This window comes from Vespa crabro, chromosome 11, assembly GCF_910589235.1.
Source record: "Vespa crabro chromosome 11, iyVesCrab1.2, whole genome shotgun sequence".
Classification (NCBI taxonomy): Eukaryota; Metazoa; Arthropoda; class Insecta; order Hymenoptera; family Vespidae; genus Vespa; species Vespa crabro.
The window spans coordinates 765490-792500 of NC_060965.1; the positions used below are offsets into that span (position 1 = coordinate 765490).

General features: G+C 36.1%; 1 protein-coding gene across 5 annotated transcripts in view; it reads right to left on the reverse strand.

Annotated features, from left to right (window-relative positions):
- LOC124427945 overlaps positions 1 to 27011 on the reverse strand; it is a 66324-nt gene that overhangs the window by 7985 nt on the left and 31328 nt on the right. For all 5 annotated transcript variants that reach the window (XM_046971421.1, XM_046971420.1, XM_046971416.1 and 2 more), the window contains 5 exons: positions 13043 to 13169; positions 8607 to 8742; positions 4726 to 4859; positions 533 to 645; positions 254 to 327 (listed from right to left, as the gene is read on the reverse strand). In XM_046971421.1, the coding sequence (XP_046827377.1) occupies positions 254 to 327; positions 533 to 645; positions 4726 to 4859; positions 8607 to 8742; positions 13043 to 13169 (584 nt within the window). The remainder of the gene's footprint in view (positions 1 to 253; positions 328 to 532; positions 646 to 4725; positions 4860 to 8606; positions 8743 to 13042; positions 13170 to 27011) is intronic.

The following is a 27011-nucleotide window of genomic DNA, read 5'->3' on the forward strand; positions in this document are numbered from 1 at the left end:
TACCAAGACAATCTTATAAATTTGCGAATAATAAATAATATTGATATTATTTGTCTGAGCGATTGTATCGAGTATCGAAAAAAAAACGAAAAAGAAAGAGATAGAGAGAGAGAGAGAGAGATAGAGAGAGAGAGAGAGAGAGAGAGAGAGAGAGAGAGAGAGAGAGAGAGAGAGAGAGAGAGAGAGAGAAAGAACAAGAACAACGTTGCAATTGGTTGAAAGTAAAAAAAAAAAAATTTATCAAACTACTCACCAAATATTTCCGTTGTACGCGAGTCAATGTATGAATCGTTCGTTTTTTGGCTCGATTGAACGATTGCCTCGCACCTTTGGAATAGAAAAAACATAGAAGAGATTAGAAAGCAATAAAGAAAAGGAAAAGAGAAAAGGAAACAAAAAAAAAAAAGGAGAGAAAGAAACGGTATAGACGAAAGCGTCTTTGAACGTAAAAAAAAAAAAAAAGAAAAAAGAAAAGAAAAAAGAAAAAAAAGAAATAAGAAAAAGAAAAAGAGAAAGAAAAAAACAACTTTACCTGACGTTTATCTTTTCGCTCGAGAGATGATCTGGCTCGAGTTCCAGTCGCAGAGTCGATGTCGTCGAGATCAAGCCGTGCTGCTCGTGCCTCAGTTCCGAATCCGCTTTCACCTGGAGGACAAACGCGTGACGAGAATTTAGGAAAATTATTTCCCAAGCCGACGTGACAGGAATCGCGAAATGAAAATAATTTTTGCTTTTATGGTAGGTAGATAGATAGTAGTTAGGTAGGTATACGCCATGGACACTCTTCGTTTCGCGAGATATGAAAAATTTTCATTTTTCGTGTCGGCCCAACAAATTCTGATCGCGGGATGTTGCAAAAATACAAACAGCTGCATGGAACAACGATACGAGTTTCTCTGTATTTCTATGTGCATGTATGTGTGTGCGTGTGAGAGAGAGAGAGAGAGAGAGATGTAATATTGTTGTTAGCAATCAAATGTGAAAATGAACGGGAAATTTTCAATGTACGATTAACGGTGATGCTTTAAACGAATAAATCATCGAATCGAAATACAATAGATAGATAGGATAGATATGTGTATTCACGTGAGATATAGAAAATAATTAGATCAATGATGATCGTCGACTTATTGACACATGTCAGATTATTCTACGCGAATCGCTTTCGAAGTTATCTTATGGATATATAATACGATATAAGAGAATGATATATTATTAAATCAAGATATTATAGATTTTTAAACTGTTTCGAAGACAAAGAAGAATTTTTCGAGGAAATAAAGAGTTCTTATTTAAATCTCTTCTGCGATTTATTAATTGAATTAAAAATGAAGAATAGAGAGAGAGAGAGAGAGAGAGAGAGAGAGAGAAACAGTTAGTTTGAAAGATTAAACGTTTTCTTTTTCCTCATGAATTCTTCTAATTACAGTTTCAGCCGTGATCCATTTTATTTAGATATTTCTTGATTTGAAGAGTTTAGGATTTTATATAAATTATTCTTAATTTTTTTTAATCTAATGCTCTGACGATCGATTCAGCGTTCTAAATTTGAACGTTTGACTCTTTAAATTCCTTCATAACGCTTATTTTCTTTTCTCTGTTCTGCATTCGCCCCGTTTTAAATTTTATCATCGTCCTCAGTGAACAGCCAGGAAAAAGGCTGGATATGCGTCTCTTGGAGCGCATAAATTTTCAAGTAACGATTGCTTCCGAAGAAAAACAGCTCGCGTAAAGCGTTTTACAAAGGTTCTTCTCACTCACTCTACTCTCTCCTTTTCCGATCTTCATTTTTACCTTTCTTTCTACCTCCTCCCCATTCCACCCCCCCGCTCTTTATCTCTCTCTCTCTCTCTCTCTCTCTCTCTCTCTCTCTCTTTATCTCTTTCTCTCTTTTGGTAGCGTCGTAAAAATTAATTGAGGTGGAACGAGATTAGTGCTGTCGATGCGAAGAAATAGTTCCTCGAGGTACATGTTGGTTGCAAAAGAGTTATCTTCCTTTTTTCTTCTTCTTCGTTTCTTTTTTTTTTTTTTTTTTTTTTTTTTGTGCGAAATGCTTTTTCACTTCCATTTCTGATTTTCCACGAACAATTTAGTAACAAAAGGAAATGAATTATTCACTGAAGGTAGGATCGATGAAAATATTTTCAATTTGTATAGAACAATTATATTTTCAAGCACGAGAATAAAACTGTGCGCGAGTAATAACGAGTGGATTGAAATAGAAAGACAGAGAGTGAGAGGGGGAGAGAGAGACAGAGAGAGAGAGAGAGAGAGAGATATCTATTCTCTTAGATATTTTTTCGTTCGATGAAAATGAAATGCAAGAAAAGTATCTATGTAAACTTTTCTCGTTAAAGATAAACTGGTATTCTTAATGGACCACTTGCTCGCTATAAAGCTAATCGATTCAGCTTCATTTTTTATTTATTAAGTCTATATTTGAAGAAATTCTTTAACGAGAAACTTGTTAACCTCTTTTTTTCTTTTGCCTATCATCATTCGTCGAAAAGCTATACACACTAACGCACACATACACACACACACACACACACAGATATTATATGTGTATAAGTATATATAAAAAGGAAAAGGAAACGGAGGTAGATTCGTGAGGAAAACTTTTGTCTGTCTTCTAAAGTATTCGTATTGTTTAACGTTGCAAATAAAAACACATTCGCGGAAAAAATTTGGCCATCTTTATATCGACGTAAAAGAATGAAATAAGGGTATACGAAAGGTGGACGATTATCAAGACGTGGATTGTTCTTTTGCAACGAGGTAACAATTAAAAGAAGGGCTCTCGTGCGTCACCGCTATCACGGACTTTCTCTCAAGACTCTTCAAAAGCAAATTAATCTCTCTTTCTCTCTTCGCTAGCAGTTCCTCGGATTAATTAGAGGATTTCCCTTTCACCTTCAGGAAATTGCCTCCTTCCATCATCTCAAACGCTGCTTTTATTCTTCGAATCTACGAATATCTTATCTCTCTCTCCCTCTCTCTCTTTGCCCTTTTTCTTATTTTTTTTTCTTTTTCTTTTTTTTTTTTTTTTTTTTTTTTTTTTCATTGAACCAAGAAACCGAAGAAGACAAAGTGAATCATCCTCTCGGCACCGATCGATCGTTTTAAAATTATGATTTTAACGCATTTTATTTAATTCTTTTCTTCAAATTTAATTTCAATACTTTCTTTCGATTTTTCCTTTATTCATTTAAATATATTGTGGAGAATGACGTTAAAACGATATATTAAAGTCGAATAAATATATAACGAAGGCAATATATGAATAGCTTTTCTTTCACGCTGATGTTAAGAACGATACTCGTTTACGTCCGACTAAAAATATATCGTTAAAATGGTGAAGTAATTAAAAATCCATTCGCGAGAGCGTGAAAAAAATAAGCTGAGTAAGCTGAATAGCGACTTAATTTTTTATAAATTCATATGTTTTAGGAAATAGTCATACTTTTTTTCTCTCTTCTTTTTTCTTTTTTTTTTTTTCTTTTTGTTTAAACCTGCTGTTTACTCTTGATAATTACGATCTCGTATATATATTTTTAAATAAACAATTCATCCTTGTTTTACATTTTTTTATTTGTGCTCTCTCTCTCTCTCTCTCATCTTTTGTGCTCGTTAAAATAACGAGCACAAAATGATTTAGAAAATTTATTTGTATGGTACATCGATGCTCGAAGTATGTTACGTTATCATTCTTTCCTTTTCTTTTCCTTCCATAGAATTTTTCTCCGTTTTCTATTTTATTCGAGCGAAACGAAACAAAATATTCGCTTTATAACTGTTTCGTCGGAACGATCCACGCCTTGTCCACGTTAAATGATTGGCTATATTGCTAGGGAAAAGTGGTCGATGGGTTTCGTGGTTTTAATCGACGTTCTATGATAAATGATTTTCCAAATGTGAGGTCAATCGAGAAAATAATTATCTTTCGATGAAATATGTATTTCATAAGAGAGAGAGAGAGAGAGAGAGAGAGAGAGAGAGAGAGAGATGGAGAAAGAAAATTACAAAATACATGAAATGAAAGTAAGTTATAATAATAGATACAAACATCAGGAATAATATCAGCAGCAATCAATTTTAATATAAAACGATGTTAACAATAAAATCCAGATAATAAAAATTAGACTTAAATGAACGAGAGAGAGAGAGAGAGATAGAGGGAGAGAACATTCTGCTTCCCTCCTTCTCTTCTTCATAGTAGAGTTTTCGAATTTTCCCTTGTCGACGAGGGGATATAACCTTAGCCGTCGGCGAGCTTTATTCGCTTGAAAATTTAAGCTACGGAAGTTTCGGAAGTATTAAAAATTAACGAGGAGAAGTCTTCATGGATTTTGTTTTTTAATCGATCGATCTTTGATGGATGGGATATTATCATTCCTGAATTTAAAATATTACGAGATATGCATATGAAACGAATCTCTGTTGGTAACCAACCAACGTGGATTTTGAGAATATTTTACGATTTAATCGGGAGGGTGAAGTTCCTTCGTCGAGAATTCGTTCATCGATCCACGAATATTGTGTCTTATCTCGTTTCTTTTCTCTTCTTCTTATCTTTTTTTTTTTTGCGTGCTCGCGCGCGTGTACGTGTGTGTGCGTGCGCGCATGACATCTTTTTATTTTTGTTTTTTTTCCTTTTTTCTTTTTTTCTTATTTATTTCGCTCTTTTCGATACTCGTTAAAGGGAAGACGAATTTTTGTGCTCACCTGTTCGCCGTTGATGAACCACTTCAGATGTGCACCGGGATGGGATCTGCCGCTGGTGCAATTCAGGGCAAGAACGTCGCCGCTAGCGTAAATCTTTTCTTCGCCCGTTATCGCGGGACTTTCTTCGGGTAGAACTGCGACAAAATTGCAAAGAATTTCCATGAAAAGCGGAAACAAGAAATTTGGGTGTCGCGCGAGATAACGAGAGAGAGAGAGAGAGAGAGAGGTAGAAATATAGGTATATGAAAAGTATAGAAACTTTCAAAATCATAGATTTTTCGAGGTATAATTTCAGAGATTATTATTATTATTATTATTATTATTATTATTATTATTATTATTATTATTATTATCATTGTTATTATTGTCGGTAGTTATTTTCATTAATATCTATATTACAATGCGAATTAACGCGAGAGTGATTCCAATTATAAATTATACAGTGACGAAGTGAAGCCATAATCCGTTAGAGCTTATAAGGTAGACAGATAATATTTTGCGAATAATCTATGAAAGCTATATATTTTTCGCGCAATGAAAAAGGATTATTCGGATTAATGGGATTGGAAATGTTACGAATATATGTATATACGTATTATATATATATATATATATATTTATGTATGTATGTGTATATGTATATGTACCGAGATATAGATGGGACTGTCTCTTAAAAATAAAATAGTGAATTCGTGGCAGAGAGCTGTCCTCGGTTAGTTCAAAGATTCTTTGATCTCGTATAACCAAGCATTTAAAGTTGTGCTATCGTATGAGCTCATTTTTAAACCATGAAGGAAATTCTGTCGTTTATTAGATGTTTTATATGCGAAGAAGTTTATAAAAGAAAGATGTGCGCGTATATGTCCTTATATGCTCACCCTTTTGCACACGTCTGTGCCCTTAAAAAGATATTTCCAGTCGTACTGTACATATTTATTAACAATATTTTGGATCTTTTATATTTTAAATTTGACAATAAATGTCCAATTTACGATTAAACGACGAAGTATAAATAATTATTCCTCATATTTGATCGTTAATATGTAACAAAGAAAAATCTTCCCCCGCTCCCAACCCTCCGTCTCTCTCTCTTCCTTTCTTTTTCTCTCTCTGTATTTCCTTCGGTCACTATTAAAGTATATGTAGATTCATTATACGCTATTATACACTATACATATTTATACACGGTGTGTATACAAAATTTGCATATTCGTGAGCAGCAATCGACGTAGACCGACTAATTATTCTCGAAACGTGTCGCATACGAGCGTGTTTTTCGATTTTTCATAGGAAAATTTATCATCGTCGTTCTCGATGTTTCTTACGCGAGAAAGAGAGATCGATTAAAAATCGTAAAATATTATAAGAATAGATCAACGATCGCTATATATCTATATCTATCCATCTATATATATATATATATATATCTGTATATATCAATTTTATTTAAAAATAAAAATTTACGTCATTATTTTCCTATAGAGGTATTAATTCTTTATTTCCTATATTCGTTAACTCTTAATAGTTTCATTAGATTTTATAGATTTAAATCACGTACCTATTAAATATAAGTTTTAGGTCAAGCTATTAACTGAAGTTTTTTCTCTCGACGTAGTTTAATCTCGTTCAACTCAAGCCGGCAGAGGACGCATCAAAATTGTTCTTGACGTTGCTATTGCGATAAAAGTGCAACCTTTGGATAAGCTTCTAAAGCCTTCGTGACACCTCGCTTAGAATATTCAACGAAGCCATTCGCGACTCGCGGTTGGATTGATCCATTCAGGTTACACGTTTGCTACTTTTCAGGAGAGAAGATACATGCGCTTAAAGCGGCTTAAAGGTAACCATCAAGACTGGCAGGACTGAGATTTTCCATTCGAGAATCGAGCGTTAGGACGACGACGATATCGACGACGATATCGACGACGATATCGACGACGATGTTGACGACTACGACTACTACTACTACTATTACTACTACTACTACTGACGACGACGACGACGTTCGATCCTCGATGCCAATCAGCCACGACGCTAATGCCCGTTAGCCGTTGGGACGGAAGGAAGGAAACAATTTGCAAACGAGAGGATAAATCGATTAAGTTCCTCTTAAACTACCGACGAACTTCTGTCTCGATAGTTGCGATTCGAATTGATCATCGGTACGATCATCGGTATCTTATAAATTTCAAAGTTTCTCTTTCAAACAATCATTCGTTATTCTTTAAAGTTGACAATATGACAATTATTTCATTTATTTTTATGGCAAATGAAAGAAAAGTTTCAATTGAAATTTATCGGATCGATCTCGTTTGAAACGTTTGTACTAACTACTAGGATGAAGGTAATATTGGGAAATTAGGGCAATGTGTAATACAGATCATTGAAAGTGGGTCGTTGAAAGAGTAAAAAGGAAAGAAAAAATAGCTTGCGGACGTGCTGTGACAGTGCGGAGCATGTTCCATCGTGAACGTATACGACGAGGACAGAGGGCCAACCTACCCGCAGGTAATTTCCTGCACACGAAATTTTCAACGATGCTGGTAAAGACGTGGTAACGGTGGGTACGTGGCCTATCGATCGTGGTACGGCTCAAGAAATGCGACCGGAAAAACGTACCTCGTGAAAACGAGAGATAGTTTAGGAAAGACAGGATTAGCGGCGGAGAAGAGGGTAAAAGAAGAAGGTGGGGAGAGGGGAGGGGAGGGGAGGGGAAGGGAGGAAGAAAAAAGAAGAAAATTTTGTCGCAAATATGCACCTCGAGGAAAATTCGTTCATGCTTTCCTACTTTAAAAATACTTTCCTCTCTATCTCTCTTTCTTTCCCCTTTCATAACGCTATATATATTATGTATACCTATCTACGGCTTCTGTGCGTCTGACATTATTATTATATTTACCTACCGTCACGTTTTATTTCGATTTAAATTTCAGAAAAAATTGATACACTCTTGTTATTAAAAATATTGAATTTTTTATTACGGTATAATATATCGTAAAATTACGTTCTTTTAAAAGTTGTTGCCTCGCTCGTTAAACGAGCGAAAAAAAGAGAAGAAAAAGAGAAAGAGAAAGGAACGGAGAAAAAGAAAAAAACCGGAGAGAAAAAGATCATTTGATTTTACAGTGCAACGATTAATATAGGGCAAAGTCTTCGTTCAATCGCAAAGTCGCGTGCCAAAATCGTATGTCACCAGTAAGAATGTTAGAACGACGACGTCATGCTAGTTTGTGGCAAATTTTATAATAATTCTCGCCTACTGAAAGTACCTAAGGGAAGAAAGAAAAAACAAAAGAGAAAAAGAAAAAAAAAAGAAAAAAAGAAAAAAAGAAAAGAAAGAAAGAAAAAAAGAGAGAACTTTTTAACCCGGTAAAAAGACTGATGTAAATTTACGATAATACGATATCACGCTACGTAGATATGTAGGTCGCAAATATGTCAGATGCAATATATTACATTGTAGATGTGTTGCAACGTGATTTCGTGGTTAAACCGAATCGCGTGTTGTTAATCTATGGTGAAAGCAATTCGAAGTTACTTTTACGCAAAGGGTGTATAGAAATTTGGTGTCACAGCGTTATCAAACGATTTTACATTTATTAGAACAATTAAATATATTTATGATAACATTTGTTTCATATTCGTTTCTATTTAATGATAAAATATTTATTCAAATGCTAAGAACAAGAATGTCGAAAAGATAAAATACGATCAAACATTTCGAAGAATAATCAATGTTTGATGATCATAAGGATAATATAGATTATAGTTCGATGTTTTGATAGATTTAATCGAATTATCGTTTCGAAGAACGTGAGTTTTATGATCAAAGGATTATTATTAATTATATATTACAAAGTAACGATGAGAGAATAGCTCACCTACGACCTCCATATTGGCCTCAGCGATAACCGAGTTAAAGTTGGGTGCCTCTGCAACAACTTCGCACTTGTACCTTCCGCTGGTGTTAAGTCCGACATCTTGAAGGTGTACTCGTCTGTAGTCGGAGTTTCGGTGCTGTGTAAAGAAAAGTAATATGGGTTATTACGACTTACGTGGATAATTATGATAATAGTTAATTGATGATAAATTTTCAACGATTAATCATTTGAAAACAACAAAATTTTAAAGGATTACACGAGGAAAAACTAAAACCATTTTCTCATTCAACATCCTGCTAACTTCTTACTCGGACATTTTGATTTCACAATTTAATGCCATCCGCACGGGGACGGAATCCCTAGTGACACTAGATTTCCGAATTAATTAGTCGTCATAAATCTAGCAATGCGCGTATAATTATAATTCCAGAGGTAGGAATAATAATCTCTCTCTCTCTCTCTCTCTCCTTCTCTCTTTCTTTTTTTATCTCTTTAGTTGAGATTAAAGTATAAGCGTCGTACTTTTGAAAAAGTTCATCCAAGAGAGACAGAGAAAAGAGAGAGAGAGAGAGAGAGAGAGAGAGAGAGAGAAAGAATATAGAACACTGAGCGAGACTCTCTCTGTCTCTCTCTCTCTCGTTCTCTTTTATTTTCTCTTTCGTTTGAAAAGAAAGGTTTTCTTCGAAACGAAATTTCTTTTCTCTCTCGAGATATTTCCGCACGAGATAACGCGTCGAAGTGCCTCGTTATCGTTTGTTCCAAGTCTTATTCCATTGTATTCGAGCTAGGAAGGTGAACGCGTATTAAGACGTTAAAGTGCGAGCGTGTTAATTAAATTTCAGATATTCCGACATATACCTATACGTTTCGAATTTTCGAAAGACTCGTTCAAAGTTTCTATTCTTATTATTGTTATTCTACACGTACGTGCGGCCAACGTTTCGCGCGTTATTAAACGACAAAACGCAATGAACTTTCCGCAAATGTAATATTACATTACAACCATTAAATTCCAGCTCCTTCTCCTCCTCTCTCTCCCCCCCCCATTCCTTTACACAACTCTAAGTTTCTATAGTATTATTTTTCTATTTAATATTGCATCCTTCTTTTTCTTTCGTATTTTTGCTTAATAATGATTGTAAGTCGATCTCTCCCTCTCTCTCTCTCTTTTTTCTCGTTATTTCTCTGTCTTACTCTTTGCGAAAAGTATTAGACGAATACGGTAAATATAAAAAGAAAGAGAGAGCGAGAGAGAGAGAGAGAGAGAGAGAGAGAGAGAGAGAAATATATTTCTCAGAGTGGAAAGCCTTGCGATCAGGTAAATGGATTATCAAGTATTGCGATTCTATCTTTTACGAGTCATCTCTCTCTTTCTCTCTCTCTTTCTCTCATTTTCTTACTCTCCTATCTAGGTCTGCGTCGAAGAGGCCGCGTTTAAAGTACTTTCTGTGGAATCAAAGGAAGGAAAACTAAAACTGGATTCGTATCGGGAAAATCTTCTCTTGCTCGCGAACGACAGTATATCGACTGAATCGATCTTTGACCTTAATAGCATGAAATTTTCAACGGGAATACTTTAATCGTACACTTCCATCCAATATTTTTTATCAATGAAAAATTTCGAAAAAGTTAAACCGTTTATATGTATGGAATTGATTGTAGGAATAATTCTTTTTTACCTTTCTTTTTTTCTTTTTGTTTTTTTTTTTTTTTTTGTTTTTCTTCTAATTCGAAAAAGTTTCAGCACCTTGATTGAAGGAATACGAGAGATTGAGATTGTGATTGAGATTAGGAGAGAGAGGGAGAGAGGGGAGAGAAGAAATGCTGTTTTTAGTGACACCTTTTGAACATCGATAAAAAGTTTCGTATCCCAATCGAAAGAAGTTTTAGAAAAAGTTCTTCAGATACATCCAATGGGAAGAGGTTCAAGATTTCGCTTGCAACAAGAAAATGCCTTGGAAACTTGACCAACTCACCGAGTTAGCGTTCTTGTTAATAGCGTTTCTATCTTTAAGTTTTCGACTCTCTCTCTCTCTCTCTCTCTCTTTCTTTCTTTTTCTTTCTTTTCTTATGCACTTAACCGTCCTGAAATAACTTCCGGTAGCACATTGGCAATACTATATAACTTACGTTAGTAAATCAATATAAGCGCCTCTATAAGCTCTTCTAACGTTAAAGTTAATATCCAAAAAGAGCAAATGCCGTTTCCTTGAAGTAATAAAGAACGAACGACGGTGTAGGAAGGTACTGATGACCGACTGTTTTTGTTTAAAAAAAAAAATTAAAGAAATAGAAAAAAAAAAAGAGAAAAGAGAAAGAAAGAGAAAAGAATAAACTTCTTCGCGCGAAATTTTATCGTACCTACTCGAAATCAAATTGACTTCGACGATCGAGTTTTCTTACAAACACTGCAAGTGTAAGATGTCTATAGCGGCGAACGATGTTTTTTGTGTTTGCAACGAAAGGAAGACGAAGAAAAAGGCAGAGAGAAAGAGAGAGAGAGAGAGAGAGAAAGAGAGAGGGAGAGGACGGAAATTAGGAGGGAAGCGAAGAGGATGAAAAATGTGTGGAGCCAGTCAGCTCTATGGAATCCACTTAATTTCTTGGTACTCCAATAAGTGTCACGGTATAGAGCGAAAGAAAGATAAGATGGTATAATGTACGAGAGAGAGAGAGAGAGAGAGAGAGAGAGAACTAGACACTGTAGATTCGGTATATGGGAAAATTCTTTGCCGATACGGTGAGGTTGCTCGGTCGAGTTTAGATTAATAGTTAAACTCTTATCGAAGGAACACGAGAGAGATTTAGCCAATTCGACTCACGTAATCCTCATTAGACGTAGACCGATCTTAAAGAGAATATGTTCTGGAAAGGAAAGGAAATTTCGCGAAAGTTGGAAAAATGAAGCGGAAACGGTCTCGTTATCGAGCAAACCAGACTGAATTTGCAATCGAATATATAGGCGTTTTTGACGATCGTTTCGATTAGATATACGAGACACTTTTCCATTCTCAGTAGATATGTATGTATGTTACTTCGATGGATCGTTAAAATGTGTTCGTTTCGTCGCGTCACTTTTAAAAGGCAACGAAAACGAGCTAAAAGTTTCGATTATCGTTTCGATAGTTGCAAGACGTTCTATACGATGTATCCATTCATATAAATACATATATCTAAAGTTGCTCCTTACTTCGTATGAAAAAAATAGAGAAGCTGAATAAAAAGATTCGGTCGTATCTCGAGACGTCAAGTAGAATAATAAAGATAGTCTGACTGAACTGAATATAAAATTGATGATCCCGATGCATGAACAGACTGTGTTTTACGTTTTATGTTTTGCATTATCCCGATGGAATTCTTTTATAGGTGCTACGAGGAAAATTGGATCGAAATTGACTGGTAATCTCGGGCGTGTGAAAAATGCCATTCTTCGCATGGATGATCTTCAAAGAGAAAGATAAAGAGACTAACAAAGGGACAGAGAGAGAGAGAGAGAGAGAGAGAGAGAAAGGGAGAGAAATAAATATATACTAATACGTATGTATATTTATATGTGTTATATATTATATTATCTAATTATTCCTTCGACTTATCGATTTTCTCGAAAGTTTATTATTCCATTGCACGTTATACAATTCGGTTTATTTAACCGATATCTATCAAAATAAATTTTCATTGCTAATATCATTTTCGCGAGGCATCGAAACATTATTTTCAACGAGTCATTAAAATTTACGTCATATCGGTTTTGCACTAACTCGTTAATGTGTCGACGCGAACGGCGAATATCTCGAACGTAAATAATAAAAATTATAATAGATATAGACTGTTGGGTATATATATATATATGTATGTATATGTATATATGTGGATACGCATATATCTACTTTGAATAATCAGACGGAATTATTATTGTCGTTATATGGGCAACAATGATAATAAAAGTTAACGATACTATATTTGATCTCATCTCGGTACAATATTTTAACGATTGACTATCGATTTCTGTTGACTTATAAATGGATCTGTCTCTCTCACTCTCTAAAAAATATATATATATATATTTCTCTTGTTTTCCAGAAAACTCGATCTTCCTTAAGGAATCACTATGCGCAATCGTGAAACGAAATAGGTCGTTTGTCTTCCCGTTGGAAGTCGAAGTCGCAGTATCTCTTCGTCGTTCCAAAAGCGAAAGGTGCCACTAGACACGAACAATCTCCTCTAGTGGAACGGAGGAGAGACTAGACCGACTCTACGATAATTTAAAGAGTAAATTAAACCTGGTAAATCTTCGTCGAAAGTCATAAATATCATTCATGGATAACATTCATGTATTCACGAATTGTAATAATTCATTTATCTTAATTTATTCCTTAATGATTTATGAATAATTATTTGATTGTATCTTTGTGTATATTGAAATAACATTAACTTACGTCCACTTTAATACCCTCGACGTGATAACTATGTTGGGTTGGTTCACTCCTTGGTACGTATCTGTAGAATTCTTCGTGATCCTTGTACCATGAAAAAGAATAGAGCTTATCCGATTCTAGGTCATATCTGAAACAATAAAAAAAGAAAGAAAGGCCATTGTGAGTCATTAAATTCGTCCCGGACTATATGCGTGCAGTCGCACGACGTTCGCCTTTATGAAAGCAACTTTATCACACTGTATTTTATCCGAAGTTGATAAGACTTTTTATACGAGTAGTGAAAAAGAAAAAAAAAAAAAGTATACGTTATCTATTTTTTTCACTACTCGTCTCGTATTTAAAACGATTCTTAATTAATATTTTACAAACACGACAACGTACGATCTGTACTTTCGAGCGAAAAATTAGAAATATCTCTGTTTTTTTTTTCTTTTTGGGATTGTACGTTAAAACTTATTATTTATACATTTATTTATTTATTTGTCGGAAGTAATTTTTCTTGGTTATATGAATTATCGAAAGTAATATCTAGATAAAAAAAAAAAAAAAAAAGAAAAAAGAAAAAACGATGGGAAAAAAATGATAATAAAAAAAAAAAAAGTTTTATCGACCACCAACAGGGAATGTTCTTTTAACGATTCATTCGGTAGATACGAAGTTTCTTTTGTAATTGAAATTAATGACGTTACGAAACGTCAAGTTTTATAAGAGTTTATACCAGGCAAATGTATCCTTCGACAATGAAATGCTTTTAAGTTGAGTTTAAAATAACGATTTGATAGTAAATATTGTATACGATTGCTAAAGAGAAGAAATCGATTAGATATCGTGTTCTCATAAAAAGCTTCAGAGGCAAGTATTTCATCGGACTCTTGAATTTATCGATTTCTCAGTATCATAGTATAACGATGGCTAATTGATAGGGGATTAATAAAAATCAAAGGAAAAAATGAAGAAATGGTGAAGTACGAATGCTTTTCGATAAATTACTTAATTGGGTATACTATATAGACGTTTGCGTATTAGTACGGCTCTGTCGTTATTGGTTCTTTGCTTTTGAAAATATCCCAGCTATTGAAATATCTATATTTGGATGCTTCCACCTTTTAATTTACCTTCCTGTGTCACATTTGCAACTTCAATCCGAGTTCGTCGCGTATGGATTATACCGGAATGTACCGATTCGAGCCGGGCAAATATTTTGTTTGCTTCTATAGTAGACGCGGATCCAAGTTGAACGAATGGATTTCTCCAATTAGGGAAACAACAAAAAGAAAGAAAAAAAAAAAAAAAAAAAGAAAGAAAAAAGAAAGAGGGAAAAAAACGTGAGCAATACCTAGAATTATTTTAAAGATCGGTAGATAATATCGATCCTTGTTATTGTAAAATACCGTAAAACCGATAAAACAAAACGTAACTATTTCCAATACGATCTTCCATCCTTTGTTTAATCTCGGACTCGAGTCTCGTCCAAATGAGGAGAAAAGAAAAAAAAAAAAAAAAAAAAAATTAAAAAGAAAAAAAGAAAATAGAAAAGAAAAAGAACGAAACGTTGATACCATCGTTCGCTCGAGGATCATGATATCGGGCAAAAAGGAACGGACAATAGCTCGCGTGACGAGAACTTTGGGCGGACTTAGAGGGGGTGAGCTACAATTACTGTAATTGATCAACATCCGTGATCGAAGTACCACCCGTGCCCCGTCAATTTACTAATCGAGTCTGTCTTCCATTGACTACAACGGCAAAGGACTCATGAGATTCCTCATTCGTGATTTTCCTGAGCCATTTCGGAGAATGATCTTTGTTCCTTCTTTGTTCCTTCATCTTTTAACGATTCAATGAAATTACACTTATAATATCATAAAATATATTCCAACCCAAGAGACTCTCGTTCACCCTTGTTTAACCGGCGGATTAAATTTGTAATAAGAAGGTACGTCGTTGACAAGACAAGAATATTAATGATTAGCCGGTTAAGTCTTTATATTTTACAAAAGAGTCATAATTTCTTTTTAAAAATTAATTCCAAAGTGAAAGGATATATTAGAAAGAAATGATTTTTCTGCTGAATGAAAAGAGAGAAAAAGAAAAGAAAAGAAAAAAAAAAAAAAAAGAAGACTATCTCTCAAGGACTAAAGCTATCGATTATAGGAAATACATGTTGCGAGATTATACGAGAAAACTGTGTAAATCAACTAATGGTCGCTGTTTGATTTGAAATGCAAACTTCGTGCACGATTATCAACATTGGTTGAACCAACAGGACCACCGACCAATGCTCTAATCGTTCTAATCAAGCTATTAGTCAGGCATCCCTTTCCACCTTCAATCTCGTTTACGGTCGATACATTCGTAAGATCGTCGAGTGCAACAGGCTGTGATCATTGGATTATACATATGATCTGCTGAATTATCTCATCAATTAATTAATATTCAAAAGCACGTGGCATCGTGGATTGTTTCTACGAGTGGTTCATGCGTCGACATAATTAAACGCCCATCTTAATAATCTATAAATACCATGATTATTTTACGTATAAATTATCTACAAAGTTGTTATCAAAATTTCAACACGTAGGTCTTTGATGGTCGATTTCATTGATCTTCCACTTTTGTACTTGTTAGGTCGAAAGAAAAATATCCCCAAAATCCTATCGACTTGGGGTTGTCCAATAGATTTACTTTGATCCAACGAGTACACACGAGAAGACTGGTTAGTGGTTTCCCTTTGGAGGTTGCTCTTGGTCGAAGGATAAATGGATCAGCGGAAACGTTGGCGGAATAGAAGATCGCTAGGTTGGTTGCTCTTGCCTTTGTTCGAGCAACGTCGTCGTCTTTCCACGGTCGAGAGCTATAATTTTGTTTCATCGGCCTAAAGAACCACTTTACGAAGGAAGCAGTCAGATTAACGCACGGTTTTAATCGGATAAACGCGGCTCGAATCGCCATTCAAAAAAATCAACCATTCACCTTTTCATTCTACACGCGATTCCTAATAAAGCCCCATCTCTTTTGCGTTTCGCATAATTACGTACTACCTAACCGGCAATGCGGTTAATTTAGATCACGTTCACGGAGAAATTACCTCTATGCTATCACAACGCGAGTCCTCTATCTTTACGAGCCTTTCCAATTATCTCGATTCTTCCGAAAGGCAGTAGTAAGTTACGGTGAGATGTACGTAACATGACTAATTATACGAGTGCAGCCCATTAAATGACGAATGAACGAATGAACGAGCGAGCGAGCGAGCGACGAACGAACGAACGAACGATCAATATGTACGAAGCTTCCTTCCTTTCTTTCTTTCTTTCTTTCTGTCTTTCTTCCTTTCTCATTCACTGATTAGCCATAACTCGAGCGATGATTTTAATCATCGATGATTGACGACATATCCTAATAGTTTCCTTCCCCGAGAAATTAAAAATCGTTCGGAGATGAACTCTTTCTTTTCGTAACGGGACGTGCTCGTTGATCGCGTTGTAATGGAACGGCATTCGAATGTAACGTTACCTCCTCCTTCTCTAGTTAGAGAAGATCGATTTCTGGGATCGAATCGATCGCCCTTGTATCTATTGCCTTTCAATCAAGATTCAATGCTCGTTACTCTTTCAATCATAATTATGTGCGATACGCAATGCCCCGTTTACCGATGATAATTTCCGATAACGCACGTTCATAACCCTTTGCGCATGTCCATCCTGTTCGTTCGTACAATTCGATTGCACGTACCTCTCCTCCCTTACCTTCAACGAATATTATATACTTCTTACGTTCGAATTAATGACACGAAAGGATCTACTGTGAATATCAATCATCCTCTATATATACCAATATATATGTACATCCATATATCGCGTAGGAAGGATTCGCTAATGGAATTTTCGATGGAGTTTCGATCTCGCGAAAGATTTATCGCCGTTCGTTTCGTTTCACCGATGGACACACGGTATTAATAATTTTCGCATCGTACTTCGGAGATTGTCGCTTATATTATTCAACTACAAAGCACAATTTTGCCTGCGTTGAAACGTTTTATATCGTAGGACGATCCTTTTCGACAATTTATTTTACAGGTATTATAATCTATCTTAAGTATGTTAGAAATTTAACGAAGTTCTTCATTCACATCTCAGGATCGAAAAAAGTAATAATATATTATAATATTTAATGTCCTATTATTTAACTCGTCAATTTAACAAGTCTATATATTTATAACAGAAAATTTATATATAGTCGATTTTTCCTTTCGAAATATTCGAAAGCCGTCCGTCGTATATATTAATTTCGAAGAAATTAACATTTAATTAGGAAGAATCATTTCAACGATTTATCATCGGCATTATTTAATGCAAACGAAGAAATAGAAATTGAACCAAATTGACGTCCACGAGCTATTCCTCCTTCGATTCGTTTTCGTGACGCGTCAAACGAATTCCGTAACGTGACGGATTTCGTAGCTCACGCGAACCTGATTAACGGATGTAGGAAAATAATACACCGACTTTACGACTTTATGATTTTACTTACTGAAATTGCGTCCGCACGGCAACTTCTATTTTCACGCTCGTAGGTAATCTTCAACGATCGTAACTTCGTGCATGTGCGCTAGCGCGTTTTCTACTAAACCAGTACGAACTTTGAAAACGAGTTTCGTGAAACGACGTGAACCGTCCTCGCTATAATACATGAGTTTATCTATATAAAGATATAAAGGATGACTCGGTAACTATTAATATCGAAAATATTTTCCCTTTTATTATAACAACAATAATAATATATTAAACTCTATAAATGTTTTAAATATATCTAATACCACAGGTAGAGAGAAAGAGAGAGAGAGAGAGAGAGAGAGAGAGAGAGAGATCTTTATCTACGTTGTTCCCAAGAAACTATGTATCTACTTAATAACAACAACCGTGGGAATCCGTAAACCATAAGATCATAATTCCACAGAGAGAATCATGAGGATAGTTGTTCGAAGAACGTGGATGCGAGACTTGGTCGAATGGATTCAACGTGGATGCATTCGATGCGATAATGCACGCTTCGCTGCAATAATGTTCGTTGGCTACTGGTACGTCGTTGCAGCAACGTTTCGAGGATGGTCTGGCAACGCGCAGGGCAGTACCCAGGGGGAGCATTCTCTGCTTCGCTTGTCGGGTGCAACCGGCTCGTTCTCGGCCTGCTTTTACGCCGGACCGAGAGAGGGATCGAGATCGAAGAGAGAAAGAGAGATAGACAGATAGATAGGTAGAGAGAAAGTGAGAGAGAGAGACAGTAAGAGAGGGGGAGGGGGAATGTTGGAAAAGGGATTGCCGCATTCGAGCGTAGGTGAACAATTTGGAACGTTGCGTCCTGGGATTGATTTGCATCCTTCGGCTCATTTGCAGGGTCTTGTCCTTTGGGACGTCTCTTCGAGATTCCTCTTTCTCTTCTTCTTTCTACCTTCTCTCTCTCTCTCTCTCTCTCTCTCTCTCTCTACCATCTTATTTTCTCTTATTTCTATCACGGTTCTTTCTTCCACCATGTTCATCCTTGTCTCTTTCACCTCACTGAAGCTTTTTCCTGATACGTTGGCTTACTCGCTTGACCGTTCAACTATGTCTGACATAAGATAAGGAAAAAAGAAAAGAATAGGTACGAAGACAAAGAGAAATGAAAGATCTCGTACATACATACATATATAAGTATGCACAAGTGGACTAAAACAAGAAGATCCTTGTCAAGTAGATGAGGATCTCGCACCTCTGACACTTACTCTCACGGGAGATTGTTATTGACGAAGAAGTTGCGTCTTCAGTTCCTTGTTCCTTATTCCCCCCGGGATGTAGTATTGAAGAGGAAGAAATAAAGAAAGAAAAGAACTTCTAAGGAGGAACGCGTGAGGATTTCTTTGTCAGGCGGAAAGAAAAATTCCTTGCTAGGATAAAAGTAAAAATTCTCTCTTTCTCTCTCTCTCTATATATCTATCTATCTATCTATCTATCTATCTTCCTTTCTTTCTCTTTCTCTCTATCTTTTCTGAAGCCTCACAAATTCATCCCTCTCAAATTCATCCCTTTTTCTTTACTTACTCACGAATAGTGAAACTCTTTCTATTCTTTTGTACAAGATCTCTCTCAAGTTGACGAGAAATGGTAACTTCGTGGATGAATGAGATTTGCAGATAAATTCTCGAGTATCGTGATGAGGTATCGTGAAAGAGTGAGAGCGAAAGGGAGAGGTAGGGATGAATGAAAGGTAGTATCTTGGGTATCGTAATGAAGGTATCTCCACGGAAAAATTACACGAAAGCCCAAGACCGATTTTGATCCTCGTCTGTAAGTTCTATCAGCTGGTAAGCCGGTGGTAAACGTAGCTCGTCCAATTTCGAACTTCTTGCGTCTTAAAAACGTATTTACTAAGTAAAACCAGCAATAACGTTGCTAGAAACAATAACGACGTGAACGTATAAAAAATTATTTCAATTTCAAAGTGATCTTGCTTAAAGTTTTATGTGAAGATTTAATCAAAATAATGGATAAAAAAAATTTCAAAAAATGAAAGAGAGAGAGAGAGAGAGAGAGAGAGAGAGAGAGAGTAAAAGGAAATCTAGGAAAATTCTTTGGGCGGTGCAAGTTTGCAATAGGAAACTCCGAAACTCGTTGGTATCGTGAATCAGTTTTTTGGTCATTGATTAAGATTTCATCCATCCTAAATGGATGCCGTTGATGAGGAGTCATCCTGAGGAAGGCGTTGCCGAGGAATCACAGTGCTTGAAATTGCTGCTGAGAGATTTGCGATCCGTATGCCACGTTATATCTTGTTCTTATTCGGCATATTCTGGAATAGCAGAAGGCCACGAACTTCGTTTCTCGATGTTACGAACGCTTTTCGAGTTTCGCTCTGTAGGGGTCGGGTAGAAGGGGGGGAACTCGTGAAGGGTAGGGTGGGTGAAGCGACGCAACGAATAAACCAACGAGAGGATGAGAGAGAAAGCTGCATCAGGGACGGTAAACTAATTTGCAATTTATACCTACGTCGAGGGACCGTCTCTCTCTCTTCCCCCTCCTCCCTTTCTCGCTTCTCTTCTCTTCTCTTCTATATCTCCCTTTCAACTATTTCTATCTCTCTTATTCTTCTCTCTCTCCCTCTCTCTTTCTCTTTCGGTTCACGGTTGCTAGGGTCGCGTCCCAACGGGGATCCGCTGGATAATATTAGAAAACGACGTGTAAAGTCGTAATTCCGACCCTTCCGCATCCGGATGCGCCACGGAGGAGAAACGTCCCAGCAAGACCGTGTCTTAATTATTGAGCGATTTAATTATTGAGCTGATGAATGACATTCGCCGGGACTAATTAACGGTACACCGATGCCAACTCTTGTGCGGCAGCTCTCGCTAGGTTTATCATCCGCACGATTCTTCCTTGTGAATAATTTATTCATGCCAACTTAACGAAACGCCGAGAATCGAATGTAAATGCTACGTAGTAGTGGCCAGCCATCTATGAAAAATCTCTGTTTTTTCCAAAAAGAAAAAAAAATTAAATAAATAAATAAATAAATACAAAAATAAAAAAAAATAAAGACAAGTAAAGCTTCGTGATAATATCTAAACGTCGCTTTAATGGATACGTTCGTATCGAATGTTTAATTGATCGCTAATTTTTTTCTTCTTTGATTATTAATGAATGAAAACGAAAAAGAAAAAAAAAAGAAAATATATCACTCGTGGCAAATATTATAAAAGATTATTAATTATTAAAAATATTAAATATCATTTATGATTATGAAGTATCATTTATGATGGTTTACCGCATGATTAGATCGAAATATAAAATATTTCTATTGAAAGGCCATGTCTGAGAAAAGGCCATCTGGCTTCCTTCACAAAGTATCTAGCTTATCCGCCAAGACTTTTTGATGCAAGGTTGTTGACGAATACGAATACGACGACGACGACGACGACAAAAACGAAAATGTTGTCTGTGGCTTCCGCATAGAAGTTTATAGGAAGTATGTAAGCATATTACATTTATCTATACGCATAGGATTCTTAAAGGAGGAAGACGATTCGACTGCTCGCGGCAAAATGGCCGACGATATCGTCTTTGTAGAAAAATGTTTCAAGACGTTTCGGTTACGTCTAAAAGTTACGTTGGAAAAATAAAAGCGTAGCGATGATACGGGAAAAGGGTTGAAAACATTTCAAGAAAGGTTCGTATTACTTGTGTGTGTGTATATATATATATATATATATATAAAATCTTTTTCTTCGATTTTTCTATCAGATCGTAATACAATACGTAAAATTGTGAATTTTTCCTCTTACAATTCATATTCTTTCGAAAATACAGCGATTTTGGGAATATCGACGGAGTAACTACGTGGAAAAAGAAAGAGAGAGAGAGAGAGAGAGAGAGAAAGAGAGAGAATATAAGAAAAGAAAGAAAATGGAGAAGAAAAAGGATAAGAGGATAGCAAAAGGAGAAAGGAGAAAGAGTAGCGGCACTTGTTACAGTACGTGTGAAGCGAATGAAAAGGGTGGTTGAAAGTGGGCTAAGATGACGAATAGGGTGAGACGGCCAAGTGTTTCATTTATGCGCACACGGGTCGAGCCTTTCGCTCGATTGGCGCGTATATAAAGAAGAAGGACGGGGAGAAAAAAATGCCCTGGAAGAAGAGTGGAAATAGGTGAAAAAGAAGAAGGTGCACGAAAGGGTACTAAAGAGAGAGAAGGTGGTAGGATGGTAGGACGTACTTTCGATCGAAGAACGCGAAGAAAGGCAAATTGTTGCCACGGTGCTCCACTTTCCAAGCGATTTCTCTGGGCGAGCTTGGAAAAAGCGTGGACTCCAATTTGCCAGAGATTCGCGCTTTTCAGCATCTCGGTTACGAGGTTACGTGGAAAGCATGCTGTTACTTTGAACATGCGATACGTTTTGAACTAGACGAAGTACGCACTAGGGACCCTAGCTATCTTCTCTTTCTCCCAACCAACTATATCGACCCTCCACTTTTCTCCTCTACCATCGACAACGATATCGAGCACCATCGCCAATATCGATTCTTTTCCCATCGTAAAAACCAAGATAGAAATGCTATCTATGATTGTGCGCTTTGCCGATACGCAATCAGCCAAATGTACTTTCGTGTAATGGCTGCCGGTGTTGCCGTTGTCGATGAATACATTAATGCTAGAGTAGGTACCTATCTATATATCTATCCACCTACCTACCTACCTACCTACCTACCTACCTACCTACCTACCTACCTACCTACCTACCTATCTAACGACAAAAGTATTCGGGCGAAAGTGTACCCATGTGAAAACGACTCCCTTTTTAATGAAATATTTACATATTTCTATACGAGTTCTATGGGTAGATGGTCGATCGATTTTTCACTTATTTTGATTACTTTAATTTTTCCCGTAACGAGAGATCGTTTTTTCCCCGAACGAATTCTCGTTTCCATGTATATGAGTTCCATCGAAAAAAAAAAAAAAAAAAAAAAAGAAAAGAAAAAAAAAATCGAATTATATTTTATTTCTCAAGTTTCTGGTAAATTTCGTTTCTCGACATTTACTTTTCTACGATACGTGAGCCGAAAGAAAAAAGTATAAAAGGCAGGAGGGGGAGGAGTAAAATATACGCGCTAGCTTGCGAGCGTTCATCGATGCGCGAAATATCTTCCGCAAAGTCTAAATGATATAAGAACAAACGTCACTTGCTTTTGCTCGGTTGAATCGTGGGAGCGTGTAAGCGGAAAGGCAGTTTCCTCTCGATTCGTCGATTCGTTTTATGTATTTCCCGAACTCTCACCGACTGGAAAATATTGTAGAAAATATAAGAGGCGTACACACAACGTGGAATGGAATAAATTTAATCTTCGAATATGGTCGAGTCTCCAATCGTTCGAGAAATGACTATCGACGTTTTACACTTTTTTTTTCCCCTCTCTCCCTTGTAACATCGTCTCTAATTTAAAACGAGCACAAACGAAACAAAATCGAAAAGATCTATGTATGTAACTATAGCACCGTTAGTAATACATACCCTGAGGATTAAAAGTTATATATAAATATTTATAAATGAAAAATATCTTTATTTCATGAAACAAAGATAAAAATTTGTAAAATTTATATTAATTAGAATTAGGTTTTAATTATACAACGTATCTATAAATTTGTCAATTCTCTTTTAGATTCCCCGTGAACAATAATAAATGCTTATAATGCATAAACTCATAGCATATTTGAACGTCGCAGCATATTGTATTCGAACCTACCATAAAATTCGAAATTATTAATGAACCCACGTACATCCAGAGAACACGCTAATGATCCTATTAATTGATTTGTCGCGCGCGCGTTATCAAGATTTCATTTTAAAAATTGGATTTCGCCTGTCCGAACGAGCACGTAATTGTCCACGATGCGACGAGAGCGATTTAAACGGAATCATTGGACGAAAATAATTTTTCGTTGCTTTCTGAAAATATGAAATTTAATAAAATATTCATTAAAAAAAAAAAAATATATATATATATATATAGTCATTCTCACGATGGTCTAAGTACCTAATATGTACCTAATAATTACATGTTGAAAACGTTATAAAGAATGCTCGTATATGTCAAAATTAATTCTGAAGTTAATAAAACAACGACGACAATATAAGTTTCGTTCATTCTAAACATATTTACGCATGCTACATATAAATGAACGCTAGCGTTGAGTTACTATTAGTCGATAGAAATTTATGATCGGTATTTCGTTAATAAAGATTTGCCAATTCCTACTCCGAACGGTGAATACCAAAAGGAATCTCTCTCTCTCTCTCTCTCTCTCTCTCTCTCTCTCTTTGTTCATCGCCTTATTTCCTTTCTCATATTTAGGAAGGAGGAGGACTTTGATTTTCAGATAACTTTGAGAGTACAATTACTAACAAAGCGGCATGTGCTAGGGAAGAACGTGCTGGTAAGAGTGCTTCGAAACATCTCGTTTCTCTTGAAGACTATTACGTGTATGCATGTATATAAGAGAGAAGAGAGAGAGAGAGAGAGAGACCTTATGGTTATGCGCGAACCGTACACTCGACAAGAGAAATCCTAGATAACCGACCACTAATTCGAGAGTTGCTCACCGACGTACACGAAGACGTGCCTGCGGGTTCGGTCTCTCTTGCTCGGTTGAACGTTTGGCTCTTCAACGAAGGGTGCTTGGCTAATTTCGAAAGACGATGCAGGTAAGATAGAGAGAGAGAGAGAGAGAGAGAGAGAATGGCAGTACATCAGGGTGGTTTTGACCGACCTATGGTCTGTTTATACGATAAGGTAAAGATGCCTAAAGAAAAGTGAATAAAATGGAATAAAATTAAAAATCACTAATATCGGTGCATAACAAGTTTATTAAACGTTTCTAATATGAAAATATGTTTTCTCTGATTTAAGGAAAAAAAAAAAAAAAAAAAAAAAAAAAAGAAAACGGAAGAAGAAGAAAGAATGATAAAAGAAAAGAACTTGCAAATGACGTACTTTCGTAGAAGAGGATATTAAATTTAGTTCGAAGACAAGACAGAGATTCACCGAGAGGAAGAAAGAGAAACGTGCTGCTTGACAACGTAGAGACGGAGCTGACGGGACGAGCAAAAGTAACTCCGTTAGATACGGTCAGAGACAACGTCTGAATTCGCAAAAAGCAAATTCGTTGGATGTTATATCTCTTGATGTCTGATATATATTTATCGAGCAGATATATATATATATATATCTATGTCTGTGTTTCTTTGAATATAGTATATCAACGAATATAGTATACGTTGCATCCTGTCCGTTCATAGGAATACCTCCTATGTACGTATGTTATACGTGGATATAACAACCATATATATCTTATTCTTTAGTGGCGTTAATATTCGTAATAACTCGTTTGATCGTGAGTATTCGAGGGTTAAGAAAATACATCGTCCTTTCCTTGCAACTTCGACAACTTTGTCTTTCTCTTTTCTATCGTTCTTTCTTCTTCTGATACTCGATGACTGACTGCTTTGCTGAAACGATTTTTGCTGACTAACGGTCTACCCTATTTCTTTCCCCCCCCCCCCTCTCTCTCTCTCTATCTTTCTGTCCGCGTCTTTTTGCACCGACCGTCAATTCGTTCTAGCACCTCCGGCAACGATGGAATTTCGATCGACAGATTAGAAGCGGAGCGCGCAAAGCCTCACCGCGAAGGAGTAGTCCGTAGTACGCGCAATACTCTCAAGGGATCCGCAGTAGGAAGAAGGAAAAGGGTCGAAGGGATTTTCTTCGTTTCTTCTCTTTCTCCTTCTCTTCTTTCTTCTTCCTCCTCCTCCTCCTTCTTCACTTTTTTTTTCTTTTCTTCGTCGTCTTGGGACTCTCTATATCGAGTTCGAGTAGAGCAAGAGGATAGAGTGCACGATTCGAGAGTTCTTTTCTCGCTTAGACTTCGTACCAACTCTCGAGGGTTGCGATAAATGAGACGAGAAGACCCTCTTACATTGATTCACGATGCCAAACTTTACTCTTTTGCATTGCGACGTATTTAATTCCGCGCTTGATCTCTCTTTGTTTTGTTTTATTTTTTTTATTTTTTATCTCTCCCTCTCTCTCTCTCTCTCTTTCTTTTTGTACCTAAAATTATCTTTTATATTTTACTTTTTCGATTATTGATGGATAGAGGAGAAAAAGAAAAAAAGGATAATAATAACGAAAACGTTCAAAAATATTAATTTTTGAAGAATGATTAATTTTTCACCGAGTTGAAATAGGTCTTTCTTTCTCTACTTTAAACGTAGAATAGCACTTTGTATGTTCTCCTTTTTTCTTTTGCTTTTTTCCCCTCTTTTTTCCTCCCTACAAAAAATGTAAAAATAGCGTACGATGTGATTCGTATGGCCGGCCTTTCGTCGTGACTCTCCATTATATCCGTCGCATTGGACCAACGCGAAATATTACACGTAACAAAGAGAGGAAGACGCATAAAGCAGTCAGGAGTTTCGGCCAGATTTCTCTCCCTCTCTCTCTCTCTCTCTCTCTCTCTCTCTCATATTTCAGCTTTGTTCGCGTACATTAGTGATTATGATGAGACGAACTGGCGCATAAAAACGAATTGCAAAATTATTCATCAAAGAGACTTTTCGTAATTGCTCGTTGGATTGTAAATTAAAATAATGATCGATCGAAATAATCTTTATATCCATGAAAAAGTGTAAATTAATGTAATTGAAATTTTCATTGTTGATGCTGAAAAGAAGGATCGGTCATTAATAATATTAATAATTACTAGATAATCTTTTCTCTGATAATATTATAATTTATGTGAATAAGTTACGCTCAAAGCAACGGATTCATCGAGTTTCTCATATTATTATTCAAAGTTACTCTCGACGGAGCAATCGTTAGATAACGAATTAAAAAAATTTGTTAAACGAGAGATCGTTATTACGCCTTTGACGGGAAATCTTGTAAGAGGAGGAGTAAAAATATAAGATCTGAAGAGCGGAGATCATTTTAATTATATTTCATCTCGGCTTCAGGCGTAGACCCTGAAGCATCAAGAGACTTAATCTCAAGAAAATCGATTTGTATAAATGAATACAGGTATCTATGGTACAGCTGAGCGCCCTAGGCGATATTTAACGAGAATTAATTACTTCTACGCCGATAATTCGTTCTAATTACGTTAATAATATTCAAAAAACGAGCGCCTTATCGTCTATCTCATAAAGAACAGAAATTATGATTGTAAATGACGTTTAACGATATAAATTAAAGAGGAAAGGATATAAAAGGAAAGTGAGATTTACTCAAATAATTCTGGGAGTAAAACGCTTCAAAGGATTCTCTGTTGTTTGGAACACACACACACACACACACACACACACACACAGTCTGATGGCTTTGAATGGATTTTTAAAGAGGTAGTATACTGGATCGATTTGCGATCGCATTTAATCAAACG